The following is a 23,807-nucleotide window of genomic DNA, read 5'->3' as shown; positions in this document are numbered from 1 at the left end:
GTAGCTTTTAGACCATTTTTTGCAGTTCATACAATCCAGATGAAATTTGTTCTTAATCTGACCCGGTGTTCTTTATATCACATCTGATTTTGGCTCAGTTCTAGACCTATGGAAATGAGAGTTATGCCTGTGTTGCGTGTTTTCATTTGGGGCAACATCAAGTCGATTCTGAATGATCCCAAAGCCCCATTTACGCTGTCACTGGCAGAATGATGTCTTGTGTGAGAATTGCAGTCGCATGTTTCGTTGGAATTTTTCTTCCCATTTTCAGAAGTCCTCAAGCATAGACTGGGTGAAGAATGCTATCAATGATTCAATATGTTCTTTCTACCCATGCATGTGATTGACTGAGAGAAGTTGGCTAAGTGTCCCTGTCTCTAGTTGTGGGGAGTGTTTCAAAAAACTATTTCAGAAAACTGGTTTTGGAGAATGTTTTTTCAAAAGCAGTTGTATACGATAGTGCTAAGTACTAAGGAGACAATAATGTTGGCTGTTGACTTCCTTTCAATGTAACTTAAGTGATAATAATACAGATTTTGTTTAACGTTCCGTAGGTGTTTACTCTGTTATGGATTGCTGACTGGATGGTGCACCACTTCTGGAAAAAAGGAAAAGATCCTGACAGTTTTTCCATCCCTTATCTTACTGCACTGGGAGATCTACTTGGAACTGCCTTATTAGCTATAGGTTTTCATTTTCTGTGGCTCATAGGTGACAGAGATGGTGATGTTGGAGACTAATAATTCCAATGGATGCAATGACTTTTCCTGGAATACTGACAAGACCAATCATTCCACTTGAAGGTCCTCAAAGTGATTGTTCCATTTGGTATAAATAAATCAAGTTGACACAGATATAAAACAGCCTTAATGATTTTAGTTTGGTTTGGTTTTTAAAAAATAGGGTGGAACTAGGAGGATACTTGAGACCTTTACTCTGAAACCAAGGTGGATTGCTGCTCGTTGAAAGCATCTGAGTAGACACAATGAAGGGCAGAACAATCCTTTATCAAGTTTGAAATGTTTAAAAGATCTAGTCTTTTAAAAGAATAGGTCCTTATCTGTATTGCAAACCAGAACAATCACTAATTGCTCAATCTGTGGTGACAAAGAAGAGGGTAAGACCCAGCCAGTGGCTTGCCTCGTCTTTCCCTCCCGGGAACAAAGTGGGTATATATTTTCATCCTACCACAGAAGTGGTTAGTATACCTCAGATGAATTCAGTTTCATAGATATTACCTGATTAGTTGATGGTATGTTCTTACCTTGCAATTTCAGTGCTGTAGCTCTCTGACCATTGCAGACTTGAAATCAGTAATAACTGTTATGGTGATTTGAACCCTGGTTGTCTAAACATTTTGTCACTTTATGTTGTGTATACTGATACGACCATCAGCACTTATAAAATCAGACACTTGAAAAGCACTTTGTGCTAAGAAGAGCAACCTAATTATTTTGCTCTTGTGAGTTATTAGAACAAGAGCATAGTAAAGACAAATAATGTGACGCTGACCTCATCAATAATAATGGATAAATGATTAAAACTCCTTGTGTTGGAAAGTATATTTTCATTTAGCAACTGAAAAGATGTTTAATTAACTGATATTAATGGTTTTGTGATGGCCAGTATCTCGATTTTAATGAAGTATTTAGAGATGCTGATTCAAATGTAAATACTGATCCCTGATTAAAACTTGGGATATAAAAGATTATGTTTCTTTTTTAGGCACTTAGGAAGTTACATAAACTTCTAAAATTCCAGAGCTATCTGTGTCATCCATTTCTAAGAAGAAATGTCTGCTAACAGGATTTCTTCTTTCAAACTATGAAAGTAATATGGTCAGTAAGGAAAATGACTGCTTCTGAATGATTTCTCCTATTTGTATACCTCAGTATTTCGAATATGGATCGTGAGGACTCTGGTTGCCACTCTGAAAAAATGTACTAATTGCTCTGTTTTAAAATGTAGTGGGAACTCCTCACAGCGTATGTTTTTAAAGCCTATAGCCTACATCCTAAATGCATAATTAAATAAACAACTCATTTTAAATGTTGTGGTTGAAAGTTTAAAATTTTGAAGTCTTAAATTAGACAACTAAATCCATATATCAGCATATGTTGTAATCCTGTAAACATTAGTCATGTGATTTATGCATATAAATCCTCCCTTTTAATTTGATGGACCTACTCAGATGAATTAAATTATGTGGGTAAGTAAGTGTTAATGGGACTTCTATAGGTGTTGGTCACCTTAAACTCTGTGGAAGTTGAAAGTGTTTGCAATTCTGAAAATTAAACCAGCTATTCAGTGCCTACACATGGATTTAGATGCCTGACTTTTAGCTCCCCCATTTAAACGCTTTGATTTAAACAGTTTCTTACGTTTATGATAATGTAGTTGTTTGACTGAATCATATGTACTATGTCTTTTATTATGTGAGAGAAAGATGAAATCTTTCTAACTCCAGGTTCTCTGACTTTTCTTAGTTTGTATTAATGTTATTTAAAATAGTTTCTTGTATGTAGCATTGCGGGAAATACTCCTATTAAATTGTTTCAAATGGACTAGATGCAACTCATTTTTAAATTCTTTTTTCAATAATGGTTATTTATTTTCGGTACAGATGTAGATGCAAATGTTTTTATTCTGGTAGAACGGCCATCTGAGTCAACTAAGCTGCCATTTCAAGCACTTTGCTCATTAGAGTTACTGGACTTTAAGGTCTTTTTAAAATTAATTGCAAGCTTCTTAAAAATTAACATTTCTTGAGATGCTTGTAATCTGTGCTTATCTGATGCATGAGGGCATTGTAGTATTTAGTCATGACAGTATCCTTAGTGTGTTAAATATTTTCCCAGTAAATAAGCAACAACTGCACGTCCAGTCTGCTGACAAATGGGTGAGTGATCAGATTGTGGAATTGGGGAAGAAATGTTAAACGGGACAAATTTAGTGACATTTGAAAAAGGGAAATATGTTGACAGACTGGAATAATCTGGGCATGGAAACAATAAGTGATGGAAAAGTGTAATGGGAAAATTTGTGGTGCTTCAAGAGGGGGAAAGTTCATTTCACGGCTGAGAGGACAAAATCCATATCGTGGGAAAGAAAGAGGTACAAACTTTCACACAGCATTCATTGTGAGATGCAGGAGCAAACAGAAGCAAGTTATTTGGAGAAAAGAACAAAAAGGCACAGCCAAACTTGTTTTTTGGGAAGGGAATGAAAATGTAACTCATGTTGGAACTTGGGGAAGAGGTAGAAAAATAAATACTTTGGGGAATGGGGGGGGGGGGGGGGGTGGGGGGGTGGCGGGGAGAAGAGTGTTCTCACTAAGACATGGTTAAAGAGGAGTTTGAGTGGGGAAAAAGTCTGATGTTGCTAAAACAGAGAAACCTTGACACCAGGCAGAGCAAGGAGTAAATAATCTGTGATGTGGAAAGGGGTTTGATTCCTATGTGGAAGGGGCATTTTAAAAACTTACAGGGTTTGCTAACTCTGCTACCTAGTGTTACAAAGGTAAAAAGCTTTTACCACCGAGTTTCAGGGGAATATTATTCCAGCCATAAGGACAATATGGGAGAAGGCAAAAAAGAGTACTGGAATACCACAGAATCTATCATCTACTCAAAAGCTATATTCCCTAAACCAGTCTTAACTCTAGTCAAGTCAACCTCTCCACAGTATTCCACCAACTTGATTATTTAAACACATCCCAGTAACAGTCAATTACTTCACTGCATGTGTAGGTAAGAAATGTTACCAAAAGTTCTATTAGAGACAAATTGTGTGCTTTTTGTGCTGCTCAAAGCGTACAATTTAAGGGGGCACCCTGAGATGTTGTTCTGTCTTTTGTTATCAAAGCAGACATATTTTATAATATTCCAGATAAAATGATCGCTCTTCGTATTAAAATTCATTAAGCGTTTTCCTCCCCTCCACCTGCTGAAGATTCACTCAAACCTTCCTTTGTAATTTCTAGCGTAATTAGGGCTAGGGCTGATTCACATCTGTTTGCTTTTGTGTCGGCATGTAGCATTTTCTTTATTTGACTCTTGCTCATATGGGCTCATTCACCTCATTTAAGCTGCAGGTCATCTTAAAGCTCCTCCTGCAACTTCTTGTACCATTTTCATTCTAGACCAGCCAGGAGCTGCAGTTGCTTTGCCTTTACGAGTTACTATCTGTAACCTGATGCTGAGTAACTGTTGGAGTGCTCTTGTTTGGCCGTTCTTACTGACTACTCTTTTTTTTTCTCTACTTCAGAAATATCTCCAGGGTAAATAGAAGCAGGGGCAGGTTATTTGCAACGTGTATCAGTCGCCATTCTGAAGGATTTTGTGACCATCTCAATTGTTCTATGAGCATGCATGAAAGGGGACAATCTCATTTGTTAAGCTACAACTAAATGCAGCTTTAAAATTTGGAGTTGGAAGCATTTCGGACCATAGGTGTTTTATTTTCTTTTTTCTGCCTAACACTTGGAAATGATCTTTGCATTCTAGTGAGCTACTGAATGGCTCCAGCTTATTTTTAATCATGGCCAGGATAGTTTCACAGCTTTATTATGCTGTTTGATATAGGGGAGGATTCTTCTTTCAATGTATTTAGATCAATATTTTGAGTTTTATAACATCACTGTACATCTTGCCTTAATCTGTGATGTTTAAATTTGCAAAATCCTTTTCCGTTCCCATGTTTATTATATTAATTTCACTGGGGCTTTTAGAATGCTGATGAGAAACTGGCAAGCAGCAAATTAATTTCACTTTTTACAATTTGCCAACTAAATTAGACTTTTCTCATACAAAGATTAAAACAGCATGAGGATTAAGGCTTTATAAATGCAGAACAGTTTGCAGAATCAGGACTCAAAATAAGACCTATCATCTTTTTAATGGATTTGCTGTTTCACTTCACTTCTGAGCATCACGAAAAGCTCTCTTAAATCCAGGAATAACCCAGAATACACATTGGGAAACAGTACTATAAGCACTCTGTGAAATGAAGTGTTTGAAATTCCTTATTATTATTATAATGGTAAAATTGCTATTGCAAAGGAGATAGTCTCTTTAGAGGTGCAGAAAATGGCAGTAGAAAATGGTAATTGAATTATAACCTACTTAAAAAAAGAGTAAAATGATGATCAAAAACAGTAACGAAGGTACTGGAAGCGATGTGAAGTCTCTTAGTAGGATTGTGCTTTTATTTTTGGCTAGGTTTTCTGTGATACAATACATTGTTTTAATTGTGTTCTCTAATCCATTCCTAATCAAGTCAGTCTGTTGTTCAGTTATCTTTTGGATTATCATTTTCCCATATGTACTCAAAAAATCAGCTTTCGGTATATAAAGGTGGGGAGGAAGAACTAGTGAAGAGTTGTGTTTTGTCATTAAGGCCTCATTCTGATAAAGTCTTTCTGTTAAATTCACTGAAAATTTGATCATCCTGCATGCTGTGTATGGATACTCTAGGGAGTCTAGTATTAACAAAACATGAATAATTCACGATTAAAGCTAAAAGAACCAACACGTTTAGTAAATATACAAGATTGCCATAGTCTGGGTGGGTACCCAGGAGCAGCAGTGTACCCCTTAGTCATTCAGCGTTGGCAGGGCTGGATGGGCTTTACTTTCTCTACAGCTAAACATTTAATTTGATTTCAAGTCCTGCAGGTGTTTATTGAACATGCAGGACAGTTCATCATATGCCCTACATATGCTTTCATTTCTCAGTGCAAACTGTACTTGAAATTTGCTTCTTCCTTTCCTTAGCATTCTTCAGCTTGCTCTTTTGGGTGATTGTTTCCTCTTCAAGAGTTGCTAAAAGTCTTGAGAGGTCAAGGAAGTACTTTCCCCGAACAATTTTAAATCTGCTTTTTGCAAGTGAAATAGGGTCCTGAATGAATTCTATGGTAGACATCTTTGGGAATAATTGACTTCTGAGTAGTTCTTTGAGATTTAATAGCTCTAAGTTCTCAGATTTACATTCTGAGTTTTACTGTGAACAGGATTTAAAAAGCACTTTGTCAGTTTACTAATTTTTTCTGTCAGGTCCTGGTTTTGATTAATGAAGTTGTTGCCGTGTCCTGTCTACAGTAGAACAGCGTTTTAATAAATTTGATATTCTAAATGGTTTTCCAAAAATTATGAGCAATAGTACTTGTTTTATACTTGGGAAGCAATCATCCACTACTTTCCTACGAATCCTCATAGATTTAGATCACCCAAAGCCCTTTTTTTCCTGTTTGTTTTTGAAGCTGGTGTTTTTCTCTGTGCTGACACAACCAATTATTTTATTCTCTTAGAGTATCCAAGATTCTGGAGTAACATTAGAACATGCTTCACCTCAATTGTTTTGAAGACTGAACTGATTTTTACTCATTACATGGGAGAGTTTAGACATGTCTGATTAATTCTACTTCTGGGGAGATGGATGGTAACTTTCACTGAAAACAGAAGAGTATCTCTGGAGTTTGGAGCATTTCCAAAATAGAAGTTAGCTCGTCAAGGTTGAGATCAGCTCAGGTACCCAGGTCATCTGAATTTGTGGACAAAGGCGTAGATGATTTGGAGATGTAAGCAAGCTCTGTATTTATCTAATACACAAAGACTGGTTGATTCCTCCTCTCTGCTTCATTCATTTCATCTTACTGCTTCAAGATTGCCATTGCTGCTTCTTTAGAGCCAATCCACTAAGGCCGCTAGGTACCGTAGGGTAAGTCTGTCACGTACGTATGGAAACTGTGGTCCCTCTCTCTAACAGAAGACGTTAAGGCCTTTGAGAAAAAACTTCACAAAACCTGCATGTCATTTGTGCAAAATGAAAGCTCTAAAATGCTGCAAATTCAGATACACAAAGACACGCTCATTCCTAGGTTTCATTTCCAGCTAGCCTTTGCTGTATTCCCACACTAGAAAGACGATTCATTTTTTTAAAGACTTTTTAAAAGCGCTCTGAGGTTACCATGCCAAAGAGCATGAAACCCGGCTCTGTTAGATACCACGTCTGGTTATGTGCTCTGTGCATGAGACTGACATGAGCTATGACTACGTCCGCCCCTTAGAGAGAACTAAATCCCTTTCTTTGAGCAAAGCCTGACTATTTAGTCTTGGCATTAAACAGACTATGTCACTATGTAGGATTGGCACTGTGCTGAACATGCAGTACTGGCTGTGCGGGGTTCTTCACCTCAGACAGCTCTGTAGCTGGAAGAGCCGTCACCAAGACACCTGCTGTGTTGCTGGTACATGGTAAGACTTGGCAGAAAATTGGGAAAGCAAAACGGTCTGTGCAACAGTCCTCTAACCCACTGAAAGGTATTTATTGAGCTACCTGCCCCCACCCTCGGCTCCATGGGCTTTTGCTCTGTCCCATGCAAGATGTCTCAACCATCTGCTTAGGTTCTCCTTTATCTTGTTGACTTCATATGGGATGGGAACTTGCAGATACCTCTGCAATCTCCGTATTTTCATGTCTTACTAGAGACACAGGAAAATGTAGAAATGTCCATCAGTTCAAAGGAAGTCCAGTTCTGCTGTTTGCCACAAAAATTGCATTTTAAACATTTATTAAGACCTGTAAATATTTTAAAATCCTGCCAACTTGAGATTATTGCGTTACATAAATGTTTAATAGATACAGAAGCTGCACTTAAAGCACTGATTAATGCATACGTACCTCTGGAATATGTATAGCTTTCAGACTGGCACTAAGAGAAACAAACCTGAAGATTCTTAGCATTCATTACAAGACGCAGAAGAATGTCCTAATACCATAGGAAGCCTCTCACAACATGTATTCGTGAGACAAAACTAATCACTGTTCAGCCTTTCTGATTGTAGATTCTCATTCAAATCTAACAACTTTGCATCCAGTTTTCTGGCATATTATGGCATTGGAGTGTTCAGCATAAGCTCATTTTTAGTTATCTGATTTTTTTCAGAGCCTTAGTATATCTGCAGATATACCCTGCTACTTTGTCCATGTCATAGTTGTGTGTATTCCTCACATAAGTTCATGGTCAAGTCTCCTGCTAGATAAGAAAAAAGTCTTGTAATCCATTTGGTTCTGGTGATACCTACATAGAAAGCTCCTGCCACACATAAGAGAAGGAGTTTTGTTTTTTTTTTTTTTTCTCTATTTCTCCTGCTTTTAGGAAGATATGGCTTACAGCTCTCTGAATTAGGCAAGATCCATGCATCCTCTGTACGCTCTGAGGGCAGCTGTCTCCTGTTTGCAGGCAGCCTCCGAAAGCCCCTAGATAATCTGGAGTTCCTTTTCCAACACAAGCCCTCAGGATCAGAAGCTGGAGGGCCGAGGTGTCGAATGCAGCTGTGCGAGGTTAGTAACCAGCCCTGAATTGCTCGTGGAGTTAGGAGCGGGTCTGTGTGCTTGCCTCAGGGCTACGGAGGGGTGCCAATGGCCTTAGAGCAGAGCCAACTTTGTTATAGCGTGGCCACCAATTTAATTCCTCATGTGAAATGAGAAATATGGCCTGTAATCATAGAACGGTTTGGGTTGGAAGGGACCTCAAAGATCATCCAGTTCCAACTCCCCTGCCATGGGAAGGGACACCTCCCACTAGACCAAGTTGCTCAAAGACCCATCCAGCCTGGCCTTGAACACTGCCAGGGATGGAGCATCCTTAGTCAACAACCCACAACAAATTTAATTGTCTTTATATAAAATTTTCAAGTTCAGGCCAAAAAATACAAGAAGCTATGTTCGCTCTGTATGGCAGACTGATGGTGACTTGGTAGACATGAACCACTGTGAGTGATGGGGGGGGGGGGGTAGGATGCCCACGTTTAGGATGCTTCTCCACTGTCTGACAGGCTCTGAAAAGGGGTGGGGGTGGGGGGGCATCAGTGCAGCATGCAGCTGCATTCAGTTCACGTCTATCATGACGTATATCTAGATCACATCAGTAAGATCTCTGATGCAGAAGGAAATCATTAGCTATCACCATCATCTCTTCCAGCTAATTATCCTAAGGCTTTTTATTTGATCAAAGGAAAAAATGAGCATGTTATTTCGCTTGGCAGCAGGAGCACACCTGGTTGAATACATCTACTGAAACGTCCTGCTAGAGGGAAAGCTATCATCTCTGTCTCCAGCTGGAAATCTCTGCACACCTCAAAAGCTCACTTTGCATGGTAATTTAGCAGTAAAGGAGGAGTTAACAGGAAGACCTGTCACAGCAACTATGAGAGCACCGAGAAGCAAAAGGCTGAGCACAGCCTTATCCTGGTTTAAGGTACAGAACTCACACAGTTAGTAAGGGCTTTAGATGGAGCCTCTGCCATTCAAAGCCAAGCACAAAATGTCTTAAACCTGAAACCAGTTAATTATTTCAGAAATGTTCACCTGAATACTTTTCATCTTTACACTCGTGAAAAATAAGACTGGAATCCAGACACTGCAAACTAAGTGTGTAACTCCTTGCTTAGGAACTGGGATGGAGCCTTGGTACTCTCCTCTGGCTGCATTTCCCAGCCTGGAAATACTCATTAGCATTACATGTGAGTCATTTATAGTTTCTAATCAGCTTCCAATAGCCCTGGCAAACATTTGCCAGGTAACCTGAAATGGACTACAATAAGCAAAGCAAGATTACTCACCTCACTGTGTTCTAAATTTTTTTCCTCTAATTTAATTCTCAGTTATCTCACAGGGAGACTCCCCAAACTCAAGCTTTCCGTCTTAAATTTCCTCCCATCTTGCATTCCTTTTCCATAGTTATATAGACTTAATTTCTCACCTGAATTGCACTTAGCTGTGCCTCCTTCTCATCCTTGTGCTGTTGACTTTAAGGGTTTTTTTTTGTAAAAAAAATAACAGTGGATTTAATGTTTGAAATTTTCCTGAGTGAAAAAGGGAGGCTTTAAAAGCATCTGCTGTAGGAATGACACATATTGTACGTAAAATCATATTGCACACACAGCACTAACATTTTATGATAAAATAGCTAAGTACATTGTAAAATTAATGCAGAATAGCTGAATGGTTATGTCTTTCCATATAACCGAAGGCAAATTTCTTAATAAATCATGCATAGCTATAATTCCAGGAGGGAAAAATATTTTTGTTTTCTTGTATGAGTGTCTCAGCATTTACCCGGACACACCTACAAATATTGCTTGCCTCTCCATAACACGGCTGCTCACTCCGATTTGACCTTCTTTCTTACATCCATCTCTTTCAAGTTCAAAAAATAGTAAAAAAACCTACATGCAGTGATTGATTGCATTAATGGAGCAAACAATAGCTTTTAAAAAGAAACCAAAGCCTCTACTTTGGACATAAAACCTGCTTTAGCTAGAATAATTACCTGCTAAGATAAGTCCAACTAAATTGAGCCTAAGAAAGGCTTAGGCAATGCCCAAACGCTGTTCTTGCAGAAGCTTTTACTCCAGGAAATTGAGGCCTGTTGTGGGTTGCAGGTTTTGACTTGATGTAGGGCTGCAAAGAACTGCTGAGAGCACAGAGGCCTCTTGCTAGCTAAAAAGTCATGAATTGCCACAGTATAATTCTAGTTTTTAGAATAAGCCAAAGCCTAATGGCTTAACTGTTATTATTCAGCTGTATGTTACCCTGACAGCTTTAAGTATCAGTAACAAAACAAAAATGGGGGCATAAACTTTGGATTGATTTTTCTTTTACTGAGGAAAACAGCTTTGCTGGTTGTTTGTTTTTTAATTAAAAACTCTGACTGAAATGAGATTTTCAAACCCACAAAATTTTACTTGAAATGCTGTGTCTTATTTTCAAACATAATCTGTCCATTTGTTGCACAGTGATAGGACGTATACCACTAAACACCTAAAGAAAAGTTATCTCCGGTCTGCATTTACCCAAAAAATAGGGTCAGAGGAATCAATTTCAATGTCCAAGTCACTAACATTCTTAAAATATTGGCAAAACGTATTTTTTAACAATGTGTGAGTGAATATATTTTCTATATTTTTTTTCCCTTCATGAAGAGGTGACAACATTCATTCCTAAATGCCTCTGACTTAGCCAGCAGAAGCCATTTACTGACAGTGAGTTGAATCTCACAGTCCAGAGGCTTGAGCACACCAGTACAGTGACATTTCATGTAACTGGGGAAAAGGTCTGCAGTTCATCATGCAAACAGGGAAAATGAAGTTGATTTTTCTCTTTTAACACAGATTTTTTTAAAAAACCTCGTTTGCACGCAATCTGGGGCGTGTTGTCCTTTAGTGCATCAATGACTAAAACGAGGCTCTAATTTTTCAAAAGTTTCAACTTTTGGCAAAGTTGTGAGTGCAACTGGAAAAGCAAGCTGGTTTTGTGTGGCATCAGGATTCTTGTATGCGATGACGTGCAACACAGCTAGTGAGAAAAGCACAGCACTGCTGGTTGGGAAGCATATGTTCTGGTTTCTACTCTGCTGCTGGCTGCATTTGTTTAATTTTTTTTCTCTCTTCTTTCCAGTTTCCCAGATTTAAAAAAAATTTTTTGTAATCATGGTAGAATTAAATTAAATGTATTTTCATCCAGACAAAGGCTGGGAAGTGTTGGCAGAGCTCGTGCCTGCACAGAGAGCACGTTCTGACCACAGGAACAGGCTTTCTTCAAACTTTGCACGCTCTCCACTGGACATACTTGCATGATCTTGTCACTTGCCTGGGTGAGAGGGCACTTCAGCTGTGCAGGATCCTGCCACTTTGTCGCATCCCCGAGTGCTCCACGCTCCTCTTCCCAGTGCCCGGGGGTGCAGCGCACAGCCCTGCTGCCACCAGCTCTCCTGTCGTACAGCAGCAGCGGGCGGTCCCTACTGGGGGGGCAGCTGCGGGGCAGAAGCTGTATGCTGGGTACCAATGGGAAGGGATTTTGTAAATTTGTCATTATTTAATGGAAAACTGAGGCTTGCCATAAAGACAAAGCCTCATGCTTCCTTCCAGTGGAGCAAATCCAATTTTGTCAGTCTATATGGTGGTATCGGGGATCAGGCTCTTCTCCGCTACCTTACAAGCAACGAAGGAAATCACCCAAAAGCTGTGCACCTAAGAGCTGTGCAGAGAGGCCATTTCTTACCCCGAAAATAGAAGTTTCTGTTTTGTGTGCATGTGATTTCAATTTTCTGAAGTCCCACAGCTCACCCCCTCTGTGGCTGAGCTCTGCAGCTGCTGGTCCCCACTTGCTGGGGCTCAGTCCCCTGGCCTGCCCTGCCCCACCTGCCCCCACGCAGCCAGAGCATTTCTCCTGGCCCTCGTTTCTGTGTGACACCACACTTCATCTTTGTGAATGCAGATTTTTATCGAAGGTGATGGACTCTCTCATGGCAGCATAGCAGCTTGCTTAGACCCGTGTACTGACAGAACAAGAGTGCATCACTTTGAAGCGTGTGTAATCCACGCCCTGCCAAGCTGCCGAGAGAGAGACAGAGCAATCAGCACAGTGGCTGGAGCCAGGATAATCGCTCACTTAGATCAAGTCCTTCTCAAGACCTTCTTAATTATCTCCCTCTCGGGTTGAGTTTGTAGAGGAAACAAATCACCGATGTTTTGAAATGTGAAGGTTGTTGTCTTAACACTGCACAGGCAGGCTGTGATTTCAGGAAGCCATGCCACAGTTCTGCCTATTAGTTAGGGACTGCAGGGTGGTGGGGAGGTTGAGGTGGAAACAGGCTTGGGCTCCAAAGATAGCCAGTGCCATACCATGTGCTATATGACACCTACTCAACAGATTTCCTATTTTCTGTTTGTCTCTGCTCTCATTGTGAGTAACATTTGCCTTGTGGGGAGTGGGGCTGGCAGACTAATTGGTCTGTTTGCCACTGGCAGTGTTGCACCCAGAATACGGCATCCAGTTTTGGGGCCCTCCCCAATTCAAGCGGGATGTTCAGATGCTGGAGAGGTTACAGCGATGGAATACCAAGATGTTCAGCGACCTAAAGCGTATCGCCTACAGGGAGATGTTGAGGGATCTGGCCTTATTTAGTCTGGTGATGGCGTGGCTAACTAGGAAGCAGCAAGCATGTGGCATGTGGCTCACCAGATAGACGGAGTTTATGCCATCTGACTGACTCCAAATCACCCTTGCCACAATAACCCTTGTGAGAAAGCAAAGCTATGCAGGCAAAAATCCCACCCTGAAAAATCCTGAAAGCATGAGCCAGAAATAAAAGCACACAGAGAGGAACTTTCTTTCTTCAATTTAATTGAAGTTACTTAGAAAAATAATCAGGCTTGAATGGCTTTTTTAAGGAAAGATTCATGAGCAGTTCACACTTGTGTTGGCAATGTATAATTTAGCTTTTTTTCTTTATTAACAGTATATTTAGGTATGAGGAGATACTTTTCTACAACAAGCCTTCTACTGCATACAAATAGGTTAAAAAAAAAAATCCAACCCCACATCGATGTTAAATTATTCGTACACATTGTATTGTGCATGCATGTAAGAAAATCACACTCTCTGTAACAAGAGTAATAGTAAGGACAGTCCCTTTTTGTACCTGAAAAGTGCAGCAGACTACAGTGAAACCCTAAAAGATCTGGGGTCAACTTACTTCTAAAAGCACTTCTGCTTGTGGATTAATTATTTCACTTGTCTTACACAGCGCATGGTTCAGGCAGTTTGCATGTTCCTGTGTTAATGGACATGGTTTATGAAGAGGCCGAAGCACGGACCAAGTCAGGTTGGGGGGGGGGGGGCCTCCCACCGCCCAAGAGTCACCACCATGTTCAGATGGGCCAAATCCAGCTTGGGCTCGCAGGTTAAGGTGCTTGGGGCCATCTGCAGGGAATGAACCCCTGGCTGCGTGTATCGCACCAGGCAAGGAGCTGCAATGCTGCTGGGCTCAGCGCCAGCCCTGCCAAATAATGGGGAGGCACTGCCTCCTCAAAAATGGGGATCACTGCTCCTTTGAGGGGACTGGGGACAGAGGTGGGGAGCAGGACCTTCCCCGCTGGGTCATCTCTGCCCTCACCACTGCTTGACCATAACCAATGCACACCCTTCTAAAAGAGCAGCTCCCTGGGTGGCCCTCGCAGCCCCATGGGCACATCTGTATTTTGCATTTTGCTGTGGCTGCAGTTTTGCTTGTTTGTCTCCTGGGACGAGCTGTGGCCACAGCAGGATTGAACCCGGGAGGGAGGCAGAGCTCTGGAGCAGACCAGCCCCTCTTCTCCTCCGTTTGGGAAACCCAGTGAAGAGGTGGAGGTAAAACCAACCCGGTTCCCTGGCTGCACCCACACCGCAGGTGGTGGCCACCAGTTTGCTGAGAAAAGGAGGAACGACCCTGAACGTCCTCCTGTGAGGGTGCAGTGGAAAGACATTTTTTTTTTGGCTCAGTCAAAGCAACACACCTGGTAGACCAAAAAAAAGGCTATTCCTTAGCATTTGTGGTCCTCCTCTGACCTGGTGAGGGCTTCGTGCCCACCACTCAGGACACAGTCATCATCCAGCATGTCAGCTGTTCATTTTACACACAGAACTACGGCCCATTCAAGTACCCACTTAAGTCCACATAAAAGCCATCTCAGTGCTGAGCATCTGCCCACAGGGCAGCCCTCTGCGGGGAGGCAGAATTTGGGTAATCAAACCCAAAGCTGCTGCTAAAAATCATGGCCCCAGCAGCACTCACCCCTCAGATCTCCAGAACATGTTTTTCAGCTAAAGCTCTTCTATTATAGCTGTCAAATAAGGGTTTTGTGTCTCCAAAGCAGTGAAACTAAAGAGAATATTTCAGAACAGATAAAAAGGTGGTGATGCCAGACAAAAGCACAAAAAAAAAAGGGTGGAAGCACACCCCATTTTAAAAATATTTACTTTCTGAAGCAACTTTTTTCTTAAATGAAAAATTCACATCACATTCTGTTGGAGGGATTAACAGCTAACTGAAGAGAAAATTGGACCAAAATTTGAGCACTGATGGATACAAGACCAAACAAGCACACAAATAGCTTGTGGAAAATATTGGGGGGAGGGAGAGGGGGAGAATCTACCCTCAGACAGATTTTTTTTTTTTTTTTTTTTTGTTAACAAACACATAACCGTTGAGCTATGAAGAAAAGAAAGCCAGGGCACACTGTGATAGGCACTTGCAACGGCTCCTCATACTCTAAATGAGACAAAACTGCTTTCAAGTAAAACACGAGCCAGCGATCAGCAACCGCTCAGGAATTCGGAGCTGTCAGGCGCAGCCAGCCAGCTCTTCACTAGCCAGTTTTGGGGCAGCGCTCCGGGTTATAAATAGGACCTGCGTTATGAAAACTGTGGCTGTTCCAGAATGGATGAAAGATTTATTTGTAGGGTATGATAAAAAAAATAATGACCCAAATCCTGACTAAGACAAAATCCAATTGTGAAAGGACTTCAGCTGCTGTTTGTTATGTTAATTTCGTCTTCGCTGAGATTTATTCAGAGACTTATTTTTATAAAATAAGATGGAACCGATTTTTCTTGTTTAACCACATATATGTCCTGGAGACTAATGCAATTCAGCGGATATTATCAGCTACAGTACAATATGACATTTTCAGGATCTGGCTCTGACACTGCCAAAACAGCCCTGCCTTCAGCTGAGTTTATTTACATCTTCACTAATTTTTGGAAGGGTTTGGTTTGATGGTAAGATTGACGCAGGCAAGTTAAAACCCCATTTCAACCATCAATCAAATTTAAACAGATTTTAGGTTCCCACAAGTGCCTCGATTGAAGCCTCTGCCTCCTTCTGCCCATCAGCTGGCTGCCAGCGCTGCAGCCCCAGGACAGGACAGCTTGGGGTGGCCACAGACCATTCCCCAGGCAGACGCCTGCGGCCCGCTTGGCCATACACTTCTCCTGCATCAAATTAAAGCAAACACTTGGAGAAGCCTGTTCTTCTGCCCACTGAGCTTGCTAATAGATCCACACTCATTTTTCATTATTTATAGATTACTACTTGCTTGCCCAAAGCAATTGCTCGGTATGCTACGCCTGGTACAACCTGCCATCCCAACAGGCTGTTACATACAAAACAACCGCTACTGAGACATTCACCTTAAGTAAAAAGGTCATGGTCTCACACTAGAGCTGACATATGAAATAGTAACCTACTGGAAATTAGAAACATCTCTGTCAATGGTATTTAGGCATCAACTAAAAAAAAGAAGACTCCCTGATCCCCCTAGGAAAGAGTCATGAAACCAACGTGTAGGAAGATGAGACCTTTTTATTGCCTTGCATGCTTAGAGATCAACATGAAGATGACTTTCTGACTTTTTAAATTACATGCCCACATCCTTTATAGCAACGTATCAGGACCAGTGTCTTTTGGGCCAATATTAGCTGTCCATCTCAAGATCTGGTAGGGAGGCATGACTTGCAGAGGACAGAGCTCCCTCCAGCCCCATCTTGGATATAAATTAAGTCAATCCCAATTGCTTTGGGCATTTAAAAATCTCTACAGTCACTTTCATAATGCTGATTTTTTTCAGATGGACCACATGCAAATTTGCATTCGTTTGGGCTGGCAGGCTTCAAATTAAGAGACAATTGGATTGGTCATATTCTTGATAAACTCCTCATTGATTCCAGACTTACAAAAAGTTCATGGTTTCTCTTCCCAAGGAATACATTCACATTTCTTTCAGTCATGGGTTTTAGATATCATGAATCTATCAAAACCTGTTTTACTTTTACTTTTGAAAGCTAGAAAGATTTCTTTTTAGTATGCTTGAGTGCAATACCACCTTCTGAAGAAATTATTTCCACCACTCTTCTCAAAGCGTGTGGTATCAAGAACGATTCCTGTATTTACCTGCATCAACAGCGATGGAAGAATATTATTACTCATAGACACGCTCAACTGAGGAAAGCACAAAACCAGACTCCTTTTGTCCAAATGTTACCTCATCTCTGCTGCTGAAATGACACTTACCAAGAGACCACATCTTAAATAAGTATAAATAATATTAATTAGAATTGGAGGAATGCAAGATCAATGAAATTCACCAGAACACAACTTTTTTTTAACAGTGTAGCAGTATTATTCATTTCTACAACTAGATCGTCACAATCCTGTTACCCTGCAAAGAGAGCTGTCCTTTCTTACAGTTGATTTAAATAATTTTGACTGTGCTGCTCGCAGCATCATTCAAAAAAAAGAAAATATTAATTTACAAAATAACCCATTCTCCATATTTATTATGACAAATAAAAATCTTAAATAAATCAGGCTTTCTCTCCCCTCTCTCCCCCCAACCCATCCGTCATTCCAATTTCAGGTAGCTTGGCACTGAGTAATTGAACATTAAAAAATCAAGTTTGTAGACTTCATACAGCTGCGTTTGGTGCTCGGAGCTGATGTTCTGGAAGAACTCTGTGGTCATTTCGTCAGTAGTTCTCGTAGACTTTGCATAGGTGGGGAACTTCAGGTAGTTGCCTACTCCTGCCAGCTGGAGAATATAATTTGAATCCTCTTCGAGCGTTTCATATTTTCCTATGAGGTCGTAGTGGATGTGGCAAGGGTGGCAGAGGGAGTACACAGTCTGCCAGTGCTCATTGAAGGGCTCTTCTCTTTGGGTATGTGGGTCGATGAGATATGCCACAAACTCTTCAAATTTCACGTCATCGCCTTTACGCAGAGCTTCCTGGGTCGCGTTTTTCCTCTGGCGCCTCACAATTTTGGTGCCGTACCGTTTGTGGAAGGAAGTGTTGTACTTCTGGGTGAACTTGTTCCTGTAGGCTGACACCAGTCTCTCGAAAGGCTCGCGAACAAAGAGGAACTTCATGTAGTTTTTCAAGCGGTGGTTGATCTCTGGGATGCTGTACTGGTTGAGGGTCTTCAGGTTTGAAGACACATGGGCTTCATTGGCTGGGATTTCCATTGGATCGCTGTACTTGCCTCTTCCCGTCAAAACCATCATGACCCTCTTCCAGTTTGTGCAGGCCACTTTGGGAACATAGCAATAGATCATTTCATGATCCTCATCCACAACTAGATGTTTGAGATCATTGGGTGTCAGCACGCGGCGCTTCCTGCTAGATACGCTGTTTGCTCGGCACGTGTCTGTCACTTGGTCTCGTCTAATCTGATGAAGAATTGCTGTGTTGGACAACTGCAAAGAAAGCACAGGCACCATAAGTCAAGCAGCTGGGAAACTCTTACTGCCTTTTTGCTTACTATACAAATTCACAGACAAGTAGATTACTGCCTGTACAGAACAGTTCATTATGTGGCTGAGTAAAATTGTTCCTATGCTAGAAGATAAACTCTTTGTCTCCAAACTTCTGGATACGTGCTGCTTAAATGCTGTTCACAAAGCGTCCGGGGCTTTGCTTTGAAGCCAACACAAAGGAACACAAGCGCTCACGCAGCCTGGTGCTAAGTGTATTCACAGCATCCTCATCCTGAGATGCCGTCACTGCTTTTCTTAATCCTGCAAAACAGATATCCCCACCGCTCTGCAGTCCATCTCACAGCTACAGCAGTGCTGGACCCTGACCGACTTGTTGCTGCTGGGATAGGGTAGGAAGACACCGGACTTGGAAAATTTGTCAAAATGAAAATGTGTGTGCTCTAGTTGTTGATGTCTTTTATGCTAGAGAATTTAATAATCGCGGCTTGTTTCTTGGCTATGAACTTGACGGAAGAAATGAAGCCCATGGAGATTCCTGCTGCTCCCCAAGGGGAACATTCACCCAGATGGGATTTCCTGAGGAGCAGGGAGAATATTAACTATAAATTTGCCTCTCTGCTAAAGCCGTATTGTCAGAGAAGGAAAGAGTGCATGGCCTTCTAACACACAGAGATCGTAATCTGTCTTGGGGAGACCCACATGGCAGCAGCACAGACAAGGCCACTCTCTCGCCACCAGCCACCTCCCGCCCAGTCCAGTGACAACAGCGAGAGCTTCCACTAAGGCAGGTAATGAACTCCTCTGGGAAACGGGGAATATTAGCCCAAGCCAAGGATCATGATGATACAGGGCTGTTATGTTTGGTTATTCAGAGCCACCTGAGCTGTCCCTGCATGGCACGGTGTTTTGCTGTGCAGCCCTACTGCCACTGTTATAAATGCCTTTTTACACATTCTGAATAAATTGTACCAAAGCAACAGGGGAAAAGTTTTGGTAATGTTATTTACATTTCCTTAACACCACTTACCTATGGATTTCAAAGAGCCTTACGCTCAATAATTAGCTTAGCCTCAAAGCCAAGTATTAAGGCAAGTACTGACCTTCCTATTTGATAGGCAAGGAGATCTGAGATCCCTTCTTGTATGCCGAGTCTTTCAAAAGTGTTTATCTGATACCTTCTAGTCAGGTTAACATGAATCACAGGATGCTGCAATGAAGCAGTTGAGGCAATGTAGGTTGTATACACCTGCTATGAGGGTGCCTTTGGTTACAGGGGTCTTCCCCATCACCAGTACAATACCCTTGGCAAATGGTTTTGCACTAGCTTGGGGTTTCATACTGAACCTCCAGTTCCTGCAGTCATGGGTCAAACCTCTGATTTCAGTACCAGCAGTTAGTCATGATTCACATTAAAAAACTCCTCAAAGAACAGGATCCAAATGCACTTCAGAGGCAAAGTCCAAACCAAACCCCAAGATGGCACCAAACCAGCTGTAGGATTTCTGAGCTTTGGATGGAAAGGAAATAGAAATTGTATTGTTACAGACGAGCCCTCAGAGCCCAGGTTTCACCTGCCCAAGGGCGAGCAAAAGCTTTTGTAACACACGAGCAGCAGAGACTCTTCCTCCCTCTGAGCTTCGGTGGGTTGCAGAGGAATGTTCTCATGGGATGGGCACCACCAAGGGGCTGGCACGCCTCAAACTTGAGCAGGAGGATTTTTTCTTCAGGACAGCATTTACGTGCCAAGCCTGGGACCTCTGTATTTTGTACAGTGCCACCCACCACTTCTCCTCTGAATTCCTTGACACTTTCCTCATCTCTTTAGCCCCTTTGTTCAGTAAAATGTTGGCTAATGATTAAAACATGCAATAGCCCAGCACAGCTCCTTTAGACAGCTTGGCTTGTCTTTTGTGTGTGTGTGGTATCCCCCTGAATACCTCCCAGGTGCACTTCAAGGGCAGTTTTGTGTCATAGTCGAACAGATGAGAAGCCAGATGTGAAATGTGCTTCATGTTTCCTAGGAAAACTGATTGGCAGGGAGTTTCCAAAATAAGATGTTAGAAAGCAGTTGTCAAAGACCACACAGATTTTTGAAGAAAATGACTTCTTCTGTTGAAAAATATATAAAATCCCAATTTCAATTTATGCTGTGCTCAGAAACAGAACCAATGGTCAGCTCTTTACTGGTTAGAGTTATCAGTGAATAATTTTCAAAGAACTAAACAAAACCCTACGGAAATACACAGACATACAAATTCTCCTTTGCAGACAGATAAAATGCTGAAACCTCTCCTCCTACAGATTTTCATCAAGATCATACAGCACAGCATTGCTGTTTGCCTCTGGTTTTAGAGCAAAAAATATAAGAAATGCCTGAATATACTGCTACATTACAATATGTTAATGCACTGTATTTGCTTTTCTGGTGCTGTTCTTGGGATAAATACAGAATTAAGTGGATGAGATTCTATGGCCTGTATTAGATAAAAGGTCGGATTTGATAATCTAATGGTTGCTTCAGACCCTAATCTGCAGATGAATCTTTGTAGAGCTGTGCTTTGCTCCTGATTTCATTCCTACATCAATAGGCTAAGCACTTCTTCCCCATACATTAACATTAATGAGATTTTCAGGCATTTGGAGTAAGGGGAAAAATGCAGCCTTAGTATTTGCAATTGCAAATGAGATTGTACTACATTAAATTCACTTAAAAGATGATACTTGTGCATTTTGAAGTGGTACTTGTCTCCCACTCTTTTCAACATAGAAGAAATATGAGGAAATGGCACACGAGTTTGGTCACCTACATTTACTAAGTACACACCAACACCCCAGGGTCAGCCCTGCACGTGCTCTGGCCTGTCTGGTGGCACACAGAATGCATATTAAATATCAATATAACACTAAAAGGATATTGCCCTATTCTCATAAATTACAGTACCTCTGCTATGTCTACTAAATTAAAGAAGCTCTACTTCCTTTTTATTTTTTTTTCCTTATTGACTTTAGCTTATTGAAAAATTTAGTGACTGTCCTAAAATGATGCCAACTGTATCAAACCCCATTTTCTGCCACAGCTGACTAACACACTTGATGCACCCTGGAAAAGCTGACCTACTTACTTCCCCCAGAGAAGCAAAGTCCTGCTGGCTCTCCCTGAGGTAAAACCCCTCTTGCTGAAGTGGGTGATATGACAGCCATACACACTGCACTAGTGAAAAGTTGGGTAAGGCACCTGAGAGCCTCTGAGCTCCTGCAGAACCACTGAACTCTTCCTTGTAAGCTGCAAGCCACAGAGGATACGCTGCATGGTCCCCAGAGCCTACAGCACCACGAGAGGTAATCATAACAGCATTGTTCAAGTTGATATTTTTGAAATTAAAAATTAACACTGAGTTATCTGATGCTAATATGGTTCCTCCTCATTTTAAGCTACAGGCAAGGCTTTTAAGCCACACAATAATTTCACTTCTGAAACTGCTGAGTGGAACTGGGAAAAGATTAAGGTTACACAAGACTAGAACTACATTAATTTAAACTAGAGGTCCACTTGGCCAGTGAAAATGTGCTCACAACTAATGAGGAAAATGCACCCTACAGATTTAAGCAGCCAGAGAGATAAGATCCAAGGGACAGATATCTTTAAACCCATGGATGGTGAAGGGCAAGTCAAACAATTAGGGCCATGAACTGTCTTATCCCAAAGCTGTTATAGATGTGGCTACAGTGGAGTTGTGAGAGCACAGCTGCTGCCTGGACACTGCTGCAACTATGGTCGTTAGGAGAGGTCCCTGCTGATCCCTCAGTTTAAGAAGCCACAGTAAGTAACGGCCTAAATTTGCCCCACTTTGGGAGAGGGCACTTTTAAGGATGTGTGCAGGTTACCCTGAGAGCAGCGTGGGGATGGTGATAAAGCCAGTGCTCCAGTCTGTCCTCTGACAGTTCAACTTAAGACTTCGGCTGGGCATTAAAGGTTTTAGGAAGACATCTGACAAAAGCATCTGTTCTTCCCTGAAAGGACTGACAACACTATAGCTGCACTTGATCATGGTTTTTTTTTTCCTGCAGAATTTGTAAAGGGGGAGAGAGAAGAAGGGCATGTCAAGATCAAAGTTTTTCTTCCTCTTCTGATGCAGCAACCGAGTTGAACAGGGAGGCAACATGAGCAGCGGGAGACTCCCAAGCTCAGTGGCATTTAAAAAGAAGAAAAAAAAAAAGTAGTCTGGGGACACTCTGATCCCAGAAGCTTCTCATCTCCATCAGTCCCAAACTAACAATGAGGGAGGAAAGCTAAGTCCAGCACACTCTGCTCATGTGGACGTCTTCTGTACAGCAGTGAGGGGTGGGGCTTTGAGTGGAATGCACTAGAGAATATACTGACCTGACATATATATGCTGACCAACTGACAATCATCAACCCACAACACGCAAAGGTTATTCAAGGTGAACCACAGTAATGAGATGGGAGGTATTTTCCTCTGGTTACTTAGGCACAGCAGGATAAAATAATCTTTGAGGGCCTTTCCAAGCTTGATGGCCAAGCAGCAAGTTGATTTAAACACAGGACATTTTTAATTAATGTTTTTCTTTTGAATATAGTAGTGTACTACAAACTAGGAGCAGAGATCAATCCAATTCATAGGTACCTGCACTGAAGGCACTTTTTAAATAGAAGGATGGAAATACCTAAGTGTCACTCAAAAACCCCCCATTAATTAAATTCTGTCTCGCTGTAAAAAAATAGTGAGCAAAGAAGTACCCTCACACTTATAAGGCAGGGTTTTATTTATTTCTGCTGCATTGCCTACAGCTGCTGCTAGTTCTGCACATTACTGCAACGAAGCTCATGACCAACCTGTGTTGGGAGTGATAACGTGACATTTGGGCATGGCAGGCTAAAGAGCAAAATTACCCAAATCAGGTAGAATGGAATACGGAGGATAAATATTGTGAATGGGGTTTCCAGTCCCATGCACTGCTAAACTGCTTTTTCTCTTCAGTTTTGCATTAACAAAGTCTTTGCATCTGCCTTTAATTCTTCAGTTACACTTGTGTTTGGAGGTTTGGTTTCTGTCCTATGCTGGAACCACGCAAGTTGCTGCAGTGTTCCCCTCATCTGTGGTCCAAGCAGCTATCAATCAAAATCAGCTGCATCTCTGCTGAACACCCAGTTGGGTCTATCCAGCAGCACTGTTTAGCTTGGCATAAACCAGAGCTCACGTCCACCAAATTCTTCTTAACAGTATTTTAGAAGGTGCGTGCAGCAGGCTCACAACCCGTTGAAAACAAGGTCTTAAAGTGAAAAGTGTCAGACAGACTAACTATAGGTGGCACTAATGGTCCTAGTTATGTGACATCCAGAGAGACTAGCAGTTCAGTTGACTAAAATCTCTCAGGTATTATCAGCTGTCCTTCCCCCAGACTATCAACCACATCAGCCGAGTTCTAGAGGTGTTGTTACTCAATATAGAAAATGTTTCTCAGTATTATTTGTATTTTCCGAAATGCTCAAGGGTTCTTTTTTGAGCATGATGTCACATGCAAGCACGTATACACATAAAAACCGTGAATAAGATTCTTGCAACCTTGATGGACAGCCTTGAAGTTACAAACATATTTTAGACTATTTTAATACTTGGCTTTTACAATTTGCATCCTTAACTACCCTACTTGGTGTATATATATCCCATACACTAAATTCTAGATTGTTTT

General features: G+C 41.4%; 2 protein-coding genes across 5 annotated transcripts in view; one reads left to right on the top strand and one right to left on the bottom strand.

Annotated features, from left to right (window-relative positions):
• SLC41A2 (solute carrier family 41 member 2) overlaps positions 1-740 on the top strand; it is a 46,447-nt gene extending 45,707 nt beyond the window's left edge. For both annotated transcript variants that reach the window (XM_009947897.2, XM_086468353.1), the window contains exon 10: positions 555-740. In XM_009947897.2, coding sequence (XP_009946199.1) covers positions 555-740 — 186 coding nt within the window. The remainder of the gene's footprint in view (positions 1-554) is intronic.
• A 16,485-nt stretch (positions 741-17,225) lies between these two features.
• CHST11 (carbohydrate sulfotransferase 11) overlaps positions 17,226-23,807 on the bottom strand; it is a 173,537-nt gene continuing 166,955 nt past the window's right edge. For all 3 annotated transcript variants that reach the window (XM_086468323.1, XM_086468327.1, XM_086468333.1), the window contains exon 3: positions 17,226-18,074. In XM_086468323.1, coding sequence (XP_086324449.1) covers positions 17,226-18,074 — 849 coding nt within the window. The remainder of the gene's footprint in view (positions 18,075-23,807) is intronic.

The sequence above is a fragment of the Leptosomus discolor genome, chromosome 1 (genome assembly GCF_034619465.1).
Source record: "Leptosomus discolor isolate bLepDis1 chromosome 1, bLepDis1.hap2, whole genome shotgun sequence".
Taxonomy (NCBI): domain Eukaryota; kingdom Metazoa; phylum Chordata; class Aves; order Leptosomiformes; family Leptosomidae; genus Leptosomus; species Leptosomus discolor.
Note: the sequence above shows the minus strand (reverse complement) of the source record. Positions and strands in the feature narration are given on the sequence as shown.